Source organism: Mirounga leonina, unplaced genomic scaffold, assembly GCF_011800145.1.
Source record: "Mirounga leonina isolate KUSES-001 unplaced genomic scaffold, KU_Mleo_1.0 Mir_129, whole genome shotgun sequence".
Classification (NCBI taxonomy): Eukaryota; Metazoa; Chordata; class Mammalia; order Carnivora; family Phocidae; genus Mirounga; species Mirounga leonina.
Window position 1 is genome coordinate 28,848,866 of NW_023270323.1, and position 17,324 is coordinate 28,866,189.

Sequence of the window (17,324 nt, forward strand, 5' to 3'; positions counted from 1 at the left end):
ATTGATCCTTAGCTATATTTTTATATCACTCTGCCAAAGAAAATCGCTAAGAAAATATTGTTTGACTGAAATATGAAATAAAGTATAGTGCTGCCAGCTCATATGCTATATTCTGAGCTTTTAATCTGTACGAATAGTGAAGAAGACTAGTGAGTAAAAAGTGAAAACAATATTTTTAAACATATGGTCAAAAATAACACTTAAACTAAGCTATAAGTTAAAATTGTTCAAATGTAATGTTAATGAAAATTAGTTCTTTAGGTTAATACACAAAACTGAACTCCAGATAATTGTATGGATTAGTGACCTAAAGAAAATGTCTTAATACCCATCACCAGGCACGTACTGAATGGAGCACTGGGTGTTACACACAATGAATCATGGAACACTACATCAAAAACTAATGATGTAATGTATGCTGATTAACATAATAATAAAAATAAAATAAAAATAAAATATCTTAAATGCTTACAGCTTTTTATTGAAGAATAGTTTTCAAAAAAAAACATGAATTTATAAACTCTCCTTTTAAAATTTATAAAATTCAGACAATTTACACAGAACAAAATTTGTCTTTGTGTGAACAAACACAAAAGACAAATCATACAATCTTTATTTACCATGTTTGAATTATTGTATATTTTGAATTAGCAGATCTCTGGACTAAGGAGGAATGTGTATACATTTGATATTCATTCATATAAAATATTTATCAAGTACTGGGACGCCTGGGTGGCTCAGTTGGTTAAGTGGCTGCCTTCGGCCTGGGTCATGATCCTGGGGCCCTGGGATCAAGTCCCACATCGGGCTCCTTGCTCAGCAGGGAGCCTGCTTCTCCCTCTCTCTCCCTCTGCTTGTGCTCTCTTTGTCAAATAGATAAAATCTTTAAAAAAAAATTATCAAGTACTTTAATCTGTGCCCTGTGGTGTCAGACTCTGAGATACAGTAGAGAATAAGGCAACATGTCTCTATTCTCATATCTGTATTTCAGAGTATTAATATATATATGTTATATATATGTGTGTGTCTGTGTGTATGTATGTATATATATAGAGAGAGAGAAAGAGATGGGTGGGAAGGAGAAAGGAAGGAAAGAAGGAAGGAAGCAAGGAAGGATGTTAGGAATGAAGGAAAGAAGAAAGGAAAAGAGATAAAGAAGAAAGGTTTACAGCTAGATGATACTGAAAAAAAATGTGAATTTGTTTTGACAGAGTTGGCTAGCAATTGATGGCAGTGAATCAAGGAATCCTGCACACAAATACACACATCAAGGACAGAGATGTGCCAACAAGACAGAGGTAGACACAGGCAGATGGAATGCTCAGATGGAAAGGGTTGTCCTCTGTGAGTTTGGGAAAATCTTTCCTTTTGTTCAGTCTTCAATTTCCTCATTTCTAATATGAATAGTAGGGCCAGATCTTTTAAGACCTTTTCTAATATTTATACGGGACATTAAATGACTAGAATAGAGTGCTTGAGTTATGGGTAGTTCTGGTTTGGGTAGGAAAAGTTGGTAACCCTAACTTTTGGATGTTTATGAAAATAAGTCCTTTTTGTTTGCCCCTGTTCTGATGACTGTGGCTGGCTTGCGATGCCTGGTCAGGCATAGGATTCCAATACAACTTGGAGTTTTCAGGGCCCAGCAGGAAAAGGAGCAACCTCAAGCATCTGGGAAAGAAATCAAGCCAGTCCAAGCTGACTGTGTAAAACCAGTTCTTTAATCTTAAAGAAATGGGAGTAAGGAGGAAGCAAACATAGAGAAAAGCATGGGCTCAGAGGGTGGGCCTTGAGGAGTTGCTAGACTTGAAGAAAAGAGCACACCGCCATATTGCATTCAGTGACCACATTTCCAAAATGCCCAGGCGCACTGCTTGTAGTAATCAAGGAACAGCAAATACTTTTATTAAACCATGGGGTCATAGGAAATCGAACAAAACTGAACCAAAGTATTGTGTTTTCTATCTGTGCCTTCATTAAACTGCTATAATTTCCTTAACATGATATTTGCAAAAATGTCTAGGAATATACCTGCCACATTCTTAAGTTCTTGGTGAGTGTTACTTTCTTTTCATCCCCTTTGTTTCTTCTTCATCAGTATAATCTTTGCTGAAGGCAGCAAGATGCCCACTCTGTATTAAAAAGGAAGAAAACTTGGAAGAATTTGAAGTTTTGGTTCAACTAGTCAATCCAAAATAAATGAATTTTTTTGTCTATTTCTTAGCCTATTTATCCACATAGTAGCAGATATTCACGTGTATGTATTACCTAGTTGATTCTCTGAATGGCTTATGGCTATAATTATTTAAATTAAAGTATTTCTGTTCACGCATTAAAAATAGAAAATGTGAGCCCTCATTTATATTTTGGACACTTGAAAAGAAAAATAAATAAATTCCACCATGATAGATTCTAACATCAAAGAAAATTACAGTTTTTCTCATCTTAATTGAGAATATTCAGAGAAGTAAGATGCTTATGACCATACTTTGAAATTATCACCTGAAGCAGTAACTATTAAGCTGTCTTGTCAAGTGCTGCTTGGCTTGCATTTTTAATAATATTTGTGGTACCTTGGATTTTGTACAAAGACTGTGAATTGCTTGCCTTATAATCTTCTTGGAAGATGTTATTGCTCTGATTCCTTTTACTTGTCCAGCTCCTCTTACTTGCTAGCAGTGTCCTATTGGAATTATAATGCAAAGATAGTTTTTTTTTTTTTTTATAAATGATTTAAGGTCAAGGATTTGAAATCTGTTTGTGTTTTGTATTGGAAGACTTATAAAGTAAGTCTAAAACAGAGATAATGTAGCATCTTGATTTTTTTTTTTTTAGAGAAGAATTTTTTTGATGCTATTTCCATTTTACTAATTCAAAAAATATATATTTAATTTAACAAGTATCTGATCATTTGTATGATTTTCATTTGGGTAGTCCAGGTATTCTTTTGCATGAAATGTTAATAATGGCATTCAGTAACCATTTATAATAAAGAGATTGATAGCTGGATCACTCCAGCAAGACAGTAAATAGTTTAGTGACAGACTGCTGAGATGGAAAGCTGTTTTGGAAATCTGAGGCTAAGTAGAGTTTATGTACATTTTTGAGAGAAGACAAAAGTGAGATTAAATGAAAGAACTAAGGCTTCACATAACACCATGATCTGAAAGTGGTTAAGATAAAATCTTGATGTCTCTCTCTTGTGAATTTAAGGAGCTCAGCAGTTTTCCCTCATTAGCACCTTTTACTTATGTCTGTCTGATGGCAGCTAGAATTTTGAGAGGGACCATCTAAGGTACACGATTTATGTGCATCCCTTGTGACTCCACATTTTTCACATCTTTGTCAGTTGAACAGAATCAAGAAATAATGCTCTATTTAATTTCATGTCTAAAGAGATGAAGTTCTATGAAGTTTATTATCTATAATATTTAATGTCTGAAATCACATTCTGGATTTATTGGAAGTCAGTATGATTTCATTGCTCTTTGTGTTTCAGGGTCATTTTTAAAGATTTAAAACAAAAAATATATATAGTTTTGTACACACAGATTCTTTAAAAAACTTCTTAAATTATAATAATAATGTCTTTATGGGGAATAAAAATTTGGTTCTATACTGTTAAGAAAGTGATTATGGGGGTGCCTGGGTGGCTCAGTTGGTTAAGCGACTGCCTTCGGCTCAGGTCATGATCCTGGAGTCCCGGGATCGAGTCCCATGTCAGGCTCCCTGTTCAGCAGGGGGTCTGCCTCTCTCTCTCTGACCCTCCCCCCTCTCATGCTCTCTATCTCATTCTCTCTCTCAAATAAATAAATAAAATCTTTAAAAAATAAAAATAAAAAAAAAGAAAGTGATTATGGGACATCAAAAGTCTTAAAACTGGAATATTTTATTGGGAAAGAGATAAGTTTAGATCTCTTTGACCTAATATTTTGGAAGCTATATAAATCATACTTAATTTCTTTCTGTATCCTATATCCTATATATATATATATATATATTCAGAACTCTTAAGGTCATTATGCATGAAATAATGGGTTGGTAGAAAATAATTAATGCATTCCCAGGATATACCAAAAACTCAGGATTCAAATTGGCAAAGCTATTCATATATAAATTTTTATCTCTATTTTATATCTGTCTCTAGGTGTATGTTTCATAGATAAACCTATGAATAAACATTTAGGTATCAAATTTGCAGAAGAATCTCAAGCAGATTGAGTCAATGAAATAAGCACCTACTATTAATTTTAAACTAATGAATTTTCTGGCAAGTATTTTTACATTGATGTGTTATTTATAACATGCCAGAATTAAATAAGTGTGGATTCACGTGTTACATTTTTCTCCCTTCTTTTTCACATTTACTGCTTTTTTTCCACTGTTGTCTTTTAAAAAGAAAATGTACTTGCTTTTTTCTATAACACTTTATCTACTCTGTTAGTTTACATACTTAACTTTTTTCCAAATATACATAATTTCCTTTCACTGTTCCTTCTTGTTAAATGCACCCATATTCAATTTACTTCTACCTTATCTCTTAAATACATGCTTTTTTCCCCCATCAAATTCATTTGCGTTAACTTTTGAATTAGTGGAGACAATGAATGATGTTCTATTACTTTACTTAATTTAAAAAGGTTTTTTTTTTTTTTTTTTTAGTTCTCATTGTACTGCTCCTTTTCCCAATAACATAGATTAAGACTGCAGAAATTTCTATGTCTGAAATAGTTTTCTTTGATAATTTTTGCTAGTTATTTTCTAAATATTAAAAAAAAATCTTTCTATTTATACAGTGGGAAGAGATTGGTGAAGTTGATGAAAATTATGCCCCTATCCACACATACCAAGTATGCAAAGTTATGGAACAGAATCAGAATAACTGGCTTTTGACCAGTTGGATTTCCAACGAAGGTGCTTCCAGAATCTTTATAGAACTCAAGTTTACTCTGCGGGACTGCAACAGTCTTCCTGGAGGACTGGGAACCTGTAAGGAAACCTTTAACATGTATTACTTTGAATCAGATGATGAGAATGGGAGAAACATCAAGGAAAACCAATACATCAAAATTGATACCATTGCTGCCGATGAAAGCTTTACGGAGCTTGATCTTGGTGACCGGGTTATGAAACTGAATACAGAGGTCAGAGATGTAGGACCTCTAAGCAAAAAGGGATTTTATCTTGCTTTTCAAGATGTGGGTGCTTGCATTGCTTTGGTTTCTGTGCGTGTGTACTATAAAAAATGCCCTTCTGTGGTAAGACACTTGGCTGTGTTCCCCGACACAATCACTGGAGCTGATTCTTCGCAATTGCTTGAAGTGTCGGGCTCCTGTGTCAACCATTCTGTGACAGATGAACCACCCAAAATGCACTGCAGTGCTGAAGGGGAGTGGCTGGTGCCCATCGGGAAATGCATGTGCAAGGCAGGATATGAAGAGAAAAATGGCACCTGTCAAGGTAAGAATTTGCCTGCAGATCTGCAGGAGCTGTCCACTTCGGTTGGATCATGTATATGTATTTCCTCCGATGATTATGAGCAGATGACCTTTTACTTTGCTAATTTATGGAGATTATTTCTCTTCAAGTTTGATTTCTCTCAGAATTTTAAAATTTCTGGCAACGATCAAAGATTTAATGTAATATTTTACTGGATATACATAAAATACTCAGAGTGTCTTACTTGCAGTGTAGTATTTCATATTCATTTTGCTTTCAGAAATTTTATTTTTGAGCAACTCAAACCAAAGGGTTTTTTTCTATTTTCTGCTACTCTACTGCTATTTTCTCTCCATGAAGAGAAAATAGTACCCTTACCTTGCTATATAAAATTCAAATGCAAATGTTAGATGAGACTTGTTTGGCATGCTTTTAACTGCCTTTAAAATAAGTTCAACCATATGAACTCTGTATGAAAATACTTGTCAGCTGACAGTACTTAGTTCACTGTGTTGTTTACATATAAGTGCTGTTACATGTTTGCTTTTAAAAATTTACCAGTCAGTATTGAATGCATATTAAGTAGTACCCAAGAAAATAACTTTGGAGATAGAGCCAATACAAAAAAAGTTATTTCAAAGCAATTTACAACCTGGGGATTTTTTACTGTTTTAATTTTTCTTTTAAGATGAAACTTGATCATGTGTATTTCCCTCTTCATTTGAAAATACCCTCATTTTGCCCACAGTATGGTGAGTTAAACTGTTTTAGATATTTAACCATGGCTTTTTGGAATAGGTTGATACTTTATGTCAGAGTGAAGAACAGCTTATGAGGAAGAAAGCATCTTTACTTAAAAAAAAAAAAAAATCATTCATCCTTATGAACCTGAACTTGTTTTCACCATGCTGTGCACATGCGAAATAGGTAATGAGAGTTACTGTTAACTGAAGAGAAAACTAAGTACTGAAAAGTCCCCTAATACCACCTGGTAGCATCAGGTGCATTTTTTTTTTTTCTAAATCCATTATATTATGTGAATTAAACTTGCTCAAGTTTGTTCAGGACTGACTGTAAATTGATTATAGATCCAGGGAATCAAAAGTAGGGAAATGATAGGTAAATAATGGTAACTTTGTTTAATTATTTATCTCTAGAAACACATTGCACCATCTTTAAAATTCTTTTTTAGCATCAGCTCTTATTTTGTATTCCTACAATATCATCTACAATTAAGTTTAGGGTTTTTTTTTAATGTGGTCTACAACTCTCTATACCTTTGTATATGTATATACATATATATGCAGTTCTATTAAATCAAAATTATGTTTTGCAAATAATTTTAAACTTTTCAGGGAAATGAATTATTTTTTATTTGGGATTGGATTTAAAGGAAAATCCTAACTACCATTATTTTAACTTTTCTTCTTGAATAGTCCTTTTAGTGTAAGGTGAAGATATGTATAATTGTAGAATCAGAAGCAGATTAAATATAATCTGTTGAATACATTTCATTATTTTGTCTAAAATATTTACAATATAAATCTTACTATTTCTAAAATTTTGTTGACTAGAATTATAAATCAAATGCTCTACTTGATTATTTATGTCACTTAAGAGAACAGTATGTGGTCACTTTAGGTCAGAACACAATGACCTTTGTCTTCATCCAAATGGACAGAGGGTATAAAAGACCTCTGCATTTAGAGGATAATTTTTGTTTGTTGCGGGGATTAAAAGGTTCTATGCATGCTTATCATGAAAGTATCTTGGGGAAGTAGTGTTCTGACAGAATGTTTCTTAGTCCAGGCACTCAGTGCATATCTTTCTCTTCTCATACTTTTAATAATTGAGGAGTAGAAACTTAATTGAGAGACAGTGGGGTGAACTAGATAGCCTGAATTGTAGAAAACTTTACTAAGCTCGACTGTCTAAATTCATTTATTACCCAATCCTGGTAGTAGGAATAAAAGTTGTGGGGTCATGAAGGCTGTGAACTACACAGCCCCAGAGGGTGTTCTACACAATGTAGACCATATGAATGGTGCCTTTTTTCCCCCCAAAATACAGATGGTATGTGGCCACTCTATGAGGAATTTCAAATATTTATTCTATAAATAACTTACGTCATTGAATGAATAAATTAATGTTGAAGGTTTATTTTGGACAATTAAGGTATCACAGATATTCCTGAGACATTTATATCTACACATGATATGAATATGCAAATGTAAATGTGTCTGTGCGTGTCATATAAAATTCCACCATAACTTTAAATCATTCTGTGGTCTTAACATGCTATCCCCAAACCATTAAGTGTGGATCTTGATGTTTTCGAACTATTCTTGGTAGGTCAGAAATCTAGGAATCATTCTTAACATTTCCTTCCTACTCACTTTCTGGTTCCTACCCATCACAAAATATTTGTAGGAATTACAACCAGGCTGTCTCTTAAACTCATCCACTTTTCTCTATTTCTTTTCCTCCAATCTATAGGCATGTCTTGTTGGAACTTTACTTTCCAATATAATGAATGACTTTATATAATAATATTTTGATTTTTGAGTCATGTGAATGTATCGCCTTTACAAAAATGCAAATCTTGTTGTTTCACACACCTATCCTTCTCTGTCCACTCACCCCCACCACAAACTTTAAATACTTCAATCGTTTCCTTTAAGATAAAGTTTTTTACAGTAGCTTAAGATTCTGCATGATTTCACTCCAGACACATCTTAAACTATGCTTCCTCTTCTTTGTGCACTAGTCACACTGACTTTCTTTCACTTTCTCAAAAGCTCACTTTTACTACTTGTCCTGTGATTCTCTTCCCTTGCCCTGAAACATTCTTCTACCTACTTCATGCCTGATTAACTCACACTGATCCTTCAGATCTATCATCCAGCACCCCTTCCTCAGCGAAGCTATCCCCGAGTCTTCAAGATCAGGCCTCTCTATTCTTTACCTATATATCTTCCCTTCGTAGAGCCATTTAGAGTTAAGATTCTGCATCTTTTTGTTGATTTATTATTTAATTAATGACTCTTTTCATGCCCACTGGGTCACACGCTCCTTGATGACAGGGGTGGTGAATGTTATCTTAAGGAATGAGCAAGAAATGAAAAGGCAAGAAATAGGGAAATGAATCAAAAGAGAGAGTTGAATGGGCAAAAGTATAAAAGAATATTGTGGTTTAAAATTGCCGTAGTCCTTCCTTATCTGAGAGGGTTGCATTACAAGACCCCCAGGGATGCCTGAAATTGCCCATAGTACCAAACCCTGTATATACTGTGCTTTTTCCTGTGAGACAGTCTAATGTATAAATGAGGCACAGCAAGAAATTAACAACAACAAATAACAAAATGTAACCATTCTAGACTGTAATAGAAGTTATGTGAATGAGGTCCTCACTCTCCCTCAAAATACCTTGTATTGTGCTCACCCTTCTTGTAATGATATGAGATGATAGCATGTCTACATGATGAGATGAGGTGAGGGGAATGACTTAGGCACTGCGCCCTATCATTTGGCTACTATTGACCTTCTGACAATATGGCAGGAGGGTCATCTGTCTCTGTTCTGCAGCTGACTGCAGGTAACTGAAACCGCCAAAAACAAAAGCGTGGATAAAGGAAAGCTACCGTATTGATTTCTTTTCTACCTTTAAAATCATCTGTAGAAAGTCTCTTTGGTCACAAAATTGACAAATGTGTCTCTTAAACCAGTCATTTCTTAGTCCTACGATTCTCAGGCCGAATTTTCAAGTTCTTTGTGTTAAACCATATATGCTTGGTGTATGATGTATTAACTGTTAATGGAGACCGTCTTAGTGATTTAGACCTCAGAACATCACATCCTGAAATGTATTTATAATATACACTTATTATACATTTACATTTAATTACTGTTTCTTTGATAATCAATATATGTTGGGATTTAATTAAGGTTATGACTATATAAAGAAGCTGAAGTTTGAGTAAAACTGTTGTAATGATTATCATATGTTAATATTTACTAAGTCTCTACCAGGATTTCACCAGGTAGTTGCTGTCAGATCATGCTCATGTGACCTGATATACATGCATCATGGAGTTGACCCAAGGCCTTTTAGAGACTAAACATTCAGGATTCAGAATGCTAGGCAGCTCATTAACATACGGCTTCAACCCAGAAGACAATCAAGAAGTGATTCAGGAATTCTTGTCCATTTAGCAATTCATGATCTATCATCTTCATATCCCCTTATTTTACTTCCTTTAAGAGAAATTGACTACCTTCCCCATAATAACCTGGTTTTAATGAGGTAACAGAATACTCTGGTTTCTATTGTATTAACTTAAATTATAGAATGCATTTATTTTTCTATGGCTTACTTATATGCCCAGATTTTCAATAATAAACTGTTTTAAGTATACAAATTTATTTCTTTGAAATATTTTTATTTTCAGAAACTAATAATGTATTAAATCCATTTATACAAGTATGTTTTCCTACTTGTTATTTATTAGTATTTCTGATGAAATCCATGGTATTTTTTTCCCTTAAGAGTCACATGAAATTTTTTTTTTTGAGTGCAAAATTATTAGCAAAAACCCATTTTGGAAGTTTTTGCTTTTTATTGAAGTGAATGTGTTTGACAGAAGTAATTGAGTTCACATGAATCAAATGTTGCCTGCTGAGTTCTCTTGTGATTATGTTGCTGACTTACTCAGATGCAAGGCAAGACCACTAATCTTCATCAGTTGCTAGTGGAATGAAGTAGTAATTTGAAATTACCCCTAGATAATTATAGTTTCACTTATATCAAATGGAGGAAAGAGATTTAGATTGTGGGTCGCTGCCAAAACCAGTCAGAGTGAAGAAGGTATATAGTGCATGCTAAAATACAGGGTAAGCGAGGTTACATGCCAAGGGCTGTGGAGAAAAAGCACTTATTAATTGTCCAACTGGGAGATGATTGCATAGCAAGGAAAATGTAGCGAAAATACTGAGCTCAAGAAAAAGCCTTGATTCAGAAACAGTACAGATACTGCAGGGAGTAGTATGTCGATCATTCATACTTCTGGTGCATATTTATATTTGAAACAAAATTGACTGGAAATACAGTGTATTAGGTGCTTGTGTAATTATGCATTGGAGAGCCTAGTTATTTTTAATTAGGCATATTACCAAAGAACATCAAAGGGGTTGAACTTTTGGTTCTATTTGGTATGCTTTTTTATGCAACAAAAGGAAACTAATTTTAATCTCAACATTTTAACAAAAGATGGTAATTATGGAAGTACAGGGTGTCAGTGATGCAAGTGTGTGTGTGTGTCCTGCTTCTGAGAACCATCACCAAGACAATTAAGTGGTTAAATCATTTCATCCATTTGCAGGTATTATACATGAAAATAATAAAATAGATTTTTTTTCTTTTAACTCCTTAGTAGTTTTGGATTAGTTCTGTTACAGTTTTAGAGCATACCTTGCATTTATTTTTGCTTTCACTTTTTTCTTTTTCTTTTCCAAATCAAGGTTTCTCAACACTGGTACTATTGATATTTTTTGTTAGGCGATGGGGTGGTCCTATTCATTGTAGGATATTTAACAGAATCCCTGGCCTTTAATTTACTAGATGCAGTAGGATATTCCACTCCCCATTTTGATAGTCAAAAATGCCTCCATGGATTGCTAAATGTCCCCTGGGGGCAAAACCATGACCAGTTGAAACCCAGTAATTAAAATATACTCCTGTCAGTATAAGTAGGTGAGATGTGCTGCTAAAACTAAGTATGTTTATAAACTGATTACCTTTGCAAAAGTGAATGTTTTTTTTTAAATTCTGCAGAATGAAGGATGTGTACATTTGAAGCATAATTGATTTAACTTGGATATCGTGGGGAATATGCTGCTTTTGAGAGGTAGCATACTCTAGTGGTTTGAGCACAAATCTATATTCTGTCCAGAATGCCTGGATTCCAATCCTGCCTCTGCCATTTATCAGCTCTATGTCCCTGTGTAAGTTATTGAATCTCCCAATTCCTTTCTTTCTCCATCTCTAAGTCAAGCAATGCTGTGAGACATTATATGGAAATTACTTACTGCCTAACACACTGTATTTATTCAATGAACATTGGCTACTCCTTATATCTCTCATTAAAAATAAAATGTATTTACAGGAGTATGTGTCTGTCTATTGTAAAATATAGGGTAGTTTCGGGTTAGAAAACGCTCTCTTTCTCAAAATAGATATATTCTTGAGCAGTATCATTTATCAAAGGATAATCCCACATTTATATTTATTGGGTGATCAAAACTATGCAAATATATTAGAACTGCCTTTATAAAGAAGATTTGCTCTCTGATTAGCTATTATCACTCATTTTTAAAATTTATTTTATTTTTTTATTTTTTTTATTTGCGAGAGAGAGAATGAGAGACAGAAAGCATGAGAGGGAGGAGGGTCAGAGGGAGAAGCAGACCCCCTGCTGAGCAGGGAGCCTGATGTGGGACTCGATCCCTGGACTCCAGGATCATGACCTGAGCCGAAGGCAGTCGCTTAACCAACTGAGCCACCCAGGCGCCCTATCACTCATTTTTTAAGTTATGATTATACTAGGTACTGTATTCTATATATGCAATTCTTCATCCTAGGAATGCAGACACATGGGTGTACAAACATACATATAGACTCACATCTACACTAACAAATTATGAGAGTTGCTAATGGCAGTGTGAGTGTGCAAGTTTAGATAGGGCAAGAAGAAAATATTTCTCTGGAAAGGTGATATTTAACATAGATATGGAGGGGAAAAAAAGCCATGTAAAGAGATTAGGGAGCAGTTTTAACAAGCAGAGGGGGGCTTTCAGTGCAGAGATCCTTTATATTATATTAATCAATTTTGTGTATATCTCTTTACTTTCTAAAATTATATTTTAAGATGTATTTGCATATTAAAATTAGGGTAATAAAAGAGCTGCAAATTCCTGAAATTACCTGCTGAAAGAGTCTGTTTATATACATTATGCTATCTTCAGGATAGAGAATTCTTAATAAAATATATGGTCAAACAGGCATATCAAACATGAAACAATTCAGTATTTTTGAGTAGTATTGTGGGTAGCTCCTTGTAAGTTATTACACTCATTGAAAGAATAAAAGGGTTTTTTTTTTTAAGAATTTAATGTTTGTTTGATCCAACAATGGTTAGTAATTTGTGAATCTTCACATAGGTGTCCACAGTCACACATTTATGAATTGGAAGAGTGAGATTCAAACTGAGGCCTGCGTCATCTTAAAGCCCAATGTCCTTAATTTACTACACACAGAAACTCCTGGTGATTTTACAGTTCACTTTTAAGGTTTTAGTTTACTCAATGATTATATGAAAGGGTTGGCTACTTTGTTTCTTACCATTTGCATTCATTTTTTTCTTAACTTTTTGCTCTTGAAAATCTGAGAGCAGACACTGAGATGTTTGCTGAATTACATTCTGTGAGTTTTAAACATCAAATTTCTCTATGCACACAGCTTTTCCTATGATAGCTATATTGATTTGTGTTATCAGGCTTCATGAAAGTACTTTTTCTGCTACCCAAATAATAAGAAAAGAGGCAAACAATAAAACAAAAGGGACTATGTTTTGTTTCCTACCACATTAAAATGTTATGGATTTTAGGGGCACCTGGGTGGCTCAGTCGGTTAAGCGTCTGCCTTCGGCTTGGGTCGTGATCCCAGGGTCCTGGGATCGAGCCCCGCATCAGGCTCCCTGCTCGGCGGGGAGCCTGCTTCTCCCTCTCCTCCCCACTCATGCTCTCTGTCACTATCTCTGACTTTCTCAAATAAATAAATAAATAATCTTAAGAAAAATGTTATGGATTTTAAATCAATTCAGAATATAGCAATTAAGATATGGCCTTTGTAAGATCTGTATCACTAATTTTTCTAATAATTATCATTCTATATTAATTTATTATAATAAAAGGACCCTATCGAGTGTACCTCATTTTAATAAATGTTTATTGTCAAGAGGTGAGTTGTATAGTATGAACCACTTGAGCATAAATATAATCATTAATTCTCTATCCATATGATCATGATGGAACTCCAGTTCATTAATGTTACAATCCATTTGCACAGTAACAATACAGAATGTGTCATCATCATAATAAAGCATCCTACAGACCTACCCAAAGTATAATTTACAAAGCAGTTATTAGTATTACTGTAAATATGAGGTATAGCATAGAGAGATGGGGGTAGGGAGGGACAGAGAGACTCAAGAATTTCACTAGTATACTTTCTTTTATGAGTGAGAAAATAGGAGTGCAAATCAAGATTAAAACTTTGTCCAGCAAGGGAAACAAAAGCAAAATATTTACCCTAATCACTTTGGATATTTGTCAAGATATTTCACTATTCATGTTGTTTTAGAACTATTATGCATTAATTATATCTTTATCTCCTCCTCCAGATGTTCCTTAATATGGTTTTTGATATAGATTGTAGTTATATAACTTTTGACAGTATTAAATTTAATGATATTTTCTTTTTTTTTAACTTCTGCTAATTACATCTTGACTTAGGAATCCCATACTTACTGTCTATTCTTTCTACTATTATAATAAATGGGCAATATTAGAAAATTAGCAGAAAAAAATCAAACCACAGCAAAGTAGAGAAAAAAATGCAAATGGCACCCATGTCCTATCACTCCGGTTTATGAATTACCTATTCATTTTGGGGTTGCTTCTCTTTTTTCATTGACTTGTAGGAGTTCCTCACATGACTTAGCATTTCCCCCTATTGATGAAGTTTTATTGGGACCAAGTTTTATCTAATTCTGCAATTCTCAACAATTATAGTGCAATGCAATAATTTAAACCATATAATTGCTGGATACTGCTACAGTAGATTCTGATTCTGTTGTGTAGTACTGGCCAGGCTGTCACTATTTTTTTTAAGGCTCCCTAGGTGATGGTAATGTGCAGCCAGGATTTAGAAATATTCTAATATTTAGCATTAAGGTGGCTTTTGTGGCTAGTGTAAATTTACACACCTAAACTTCACCCAGGGAAGGTACAGATTTTGATTCTTGAAGATTGATTTCTTCTCCCCATCAAGAGATCATGCACACAGAAGCCTCTTCGGCTGTCCTTGTGCACAGGGGCAGGGTTTTACCCCATGCTCTTTTGAGGGTATCCAGCTAGCTCTTCAAGGTTTCAAGCTTTCTGAAGGATTCCCCACTTAACAAGAGGTTATGTCTCTTTTTGGACCCTGGAGCATTAAAATCCAAGTCTCAGGGTTTCCCACAGCCCACCTCACACCACCTGCCCTGCAGAGAAGCAGGATTAGCTCTAGCAGGCCCCACAGCAAACCATGCTTTAGCTCCCTTTTGTTTCTGTCCCCCGTGGACTGCCTGTCCTGGACTTTAAAAAACATATAATACTTTTCTTACAACTTCCCTACATTAAAACAAAACATAACAAACTAACCCCAATCTGTTCTGTTTAATTTAGCATTGCTAGGTGTTTGTTGCTGGATCTTTTTCAAGTTTTCTTTTACCTTTTAGATATTTAGACTTGGGATTAGAATTGTATATTTAACTTTAGATTCTTCATTCTACTACTGTACTTTGTACAGTATATAAACACAGTTAAGTAGAATGATTGATTTGTACTTTGTAATCACATATAGCATCAATGATGATCCCGAATTAAAAGCACAAATTCTTTTTAGGGCCTTATTTCTTTTACAATTAATATGTTAAATGTTTTGTGTTCTAGCTGTATAAATTTATTTAGCCTTGAAAAATCTACTCAACCACTTTTAAGGGTTGCATAGAACACTAACTTTCTAAGCAACTAAGGAGAAGCTTAACCTGTAGCTATCAATCTATCTAATTGATTTATTAATATATCCAGTTTCTGCTCCTTACAGGAGAAGAGGAAAGGAGGCTGTTTACCTAAACTGTATAATGTAGTGCCTTTCAATTTCACTTATACATTAGCCTAGAAGGACATGCCGATTATTATAAAGCAGGAAGGCATGCAGTGGCTAGCCCTGGCATAGTTCTTTCTACAAAGGGTATCATCCACTAACTGTAACAATAAAAATATGAATTCTAAGGCATCCATGATCTCATAACTGGTTTTTATTACATGAAAAAATGCTTTTGTATCCTTTATTATTTCTGGTTATGGATGTGGGTCACATCTTGCCTTCTAGTATTTTATTTTCTTCGGTGTTTAAATGTTTTGTCTGCCTTTAAGCCTGGCCGGTAGGAATTTGTGTATAAGAACTGAAGTAATTTTTGATATGCTTTGATCTATTCTAAGCTTGACTATATCCTGCTCATTTGAGTGATGTTAAGGTATAGTTAAAAGAAGAAAAGGAAAGGAAAGAGCGAAGAGCCACAGTTTGGGGGAATTAACAATTAGAGCAAATGATAATTTGACTGATGGATAACTCCATCTCCTTGATGGAATTGTTAGCAGGAATCAGACTTGGAGAATGAATGCTTCCAAAGTTCCTGCTGTGTGATTATGAAGGAGAATAATAACACACTACTCCATATACATAAGGGCTTTGCCTCCGTGAATTCAAAGCATTTGAAAGGGTTCCATTAGGACATTTCCTAAATAATGGGTGGGGCTATCAAAATTGTGTTTTCCATTTTATGGATTGGAAGGTGATGTGATGTGATCTCACCAAGGTTTTCCAGTGTTCTCCTCATGCTTCCCTTTCCAACACTATAGCTCTAGTTTTTCACCTTACCATCAAAAGGCAACATAATTTTTTGCTCCGGTGAAGGTTTTCTGATATTCACTGACTCCCAGTACCTTCCAATTTTAAAAGCTTCTTTTTTTAGAACCGCACTGACCTATATTATTTATTTATTTAAAATTCTCTTTAGAAGGTTTTGTGTGTCATCTGTTGTTGCTGTCTTGCTTCAAGCATGATTTAATTTGTCAACCCTGGTTTGCTTAACTGGGCTTGATTGTCTTCCATACTTTACATAGAACTAGGCAGTCTCCTTTCAAACATGTCGCTGCCCAGAGAAATGAAATGTCACAACAGTGAGTACTCCTTGCTTTGTGACAGCAGTAGCTTTCTTTGACACAGTCAGCAGAGAGGGGTGGTGAGGCAATTTAAAAAGTAATGATAGAGCCAACTTAAGTTGGTTCCTGTTCAGACCCACACAGACTGGAGCAATAGGTAATGCACTTAAACTTGGGGGAACTTCACTCTTCAGGTGAAAATGGAGTTAAATTCAAAATAGGAAATTTTTCCTACCACAGATAAGAGGAAAACATCTATTAGCAGTTTTTTCAAAGCAATACTCAGGGATAGCACTTTGTTTTTATAGGTTGATTTCTTCCATGCTTTGTTGTCAGACCAGAGATGTTACTGTTCTCAATACATAACACTAGAAACTAATCCATAGGAAAAATTTTTCTTTTCTTCCCCATCTCCCACAATAAAAGTATTGTTTATGATTTCAAAACCTGGATTAGATTTTAAAGATTGGAGGCTCATGTAGCTTAGTATCTGGCAAAAAAAAAAAAAAAAATCCTCAATACATGCTATTTAGCTTTAAAATTTAAAACCAATTTCAATGAGGGTGCCTGGGTGGCTCAGTCGTTAAGCGTCTGCCTTCGGCTCAGGTCATGATCCCAGGGTCCTGGGATCGAGTCCCACATTGGGCTCCCTCCTCGAGGGGAAGCCTGCTTCTCCCTCTCCCATTCCCGCTGCTTGTGTTCCTGCTCTCGCTATCTCTGTCTCTGTCAAATAAATAAATAAAATCTTTTTAAAAAATAAAATAAAACCAATTTCAATGAGAGATAACCCTAGACAAAGTTTTTGTTTTTGTCATTTGTTCTAACGTGTATTGGTGTTGCTGCCA

General features: G+C 34.7%; 1 protein-coding gene across 6 annotated transcripts in view; it reads left to right on the forward strand.

Moving 5' to 3' along the window:
* EPHA5 (EPH receptor A5) overlaps positions 1–17,324 on the forward strand; it is a 341,721-nt gene that overhangs the window by 67,914 nt on the left and 256,483 nt on the right. For all 6 annotated transcript variants that reach the window (XM_035004891.1, XM_035004894.1, XM_035004893.1 and 3 more), the window contains exon 3: positions 4,794–5,457. In XM_035004891.1, coding sequence (XP_034860782.1) covers positions 4,794–5,457 — 664 coding nt within the window. The remainder of the gene's footprint in view (positions 1–4,793; positions 5,458–17,324) is intronic.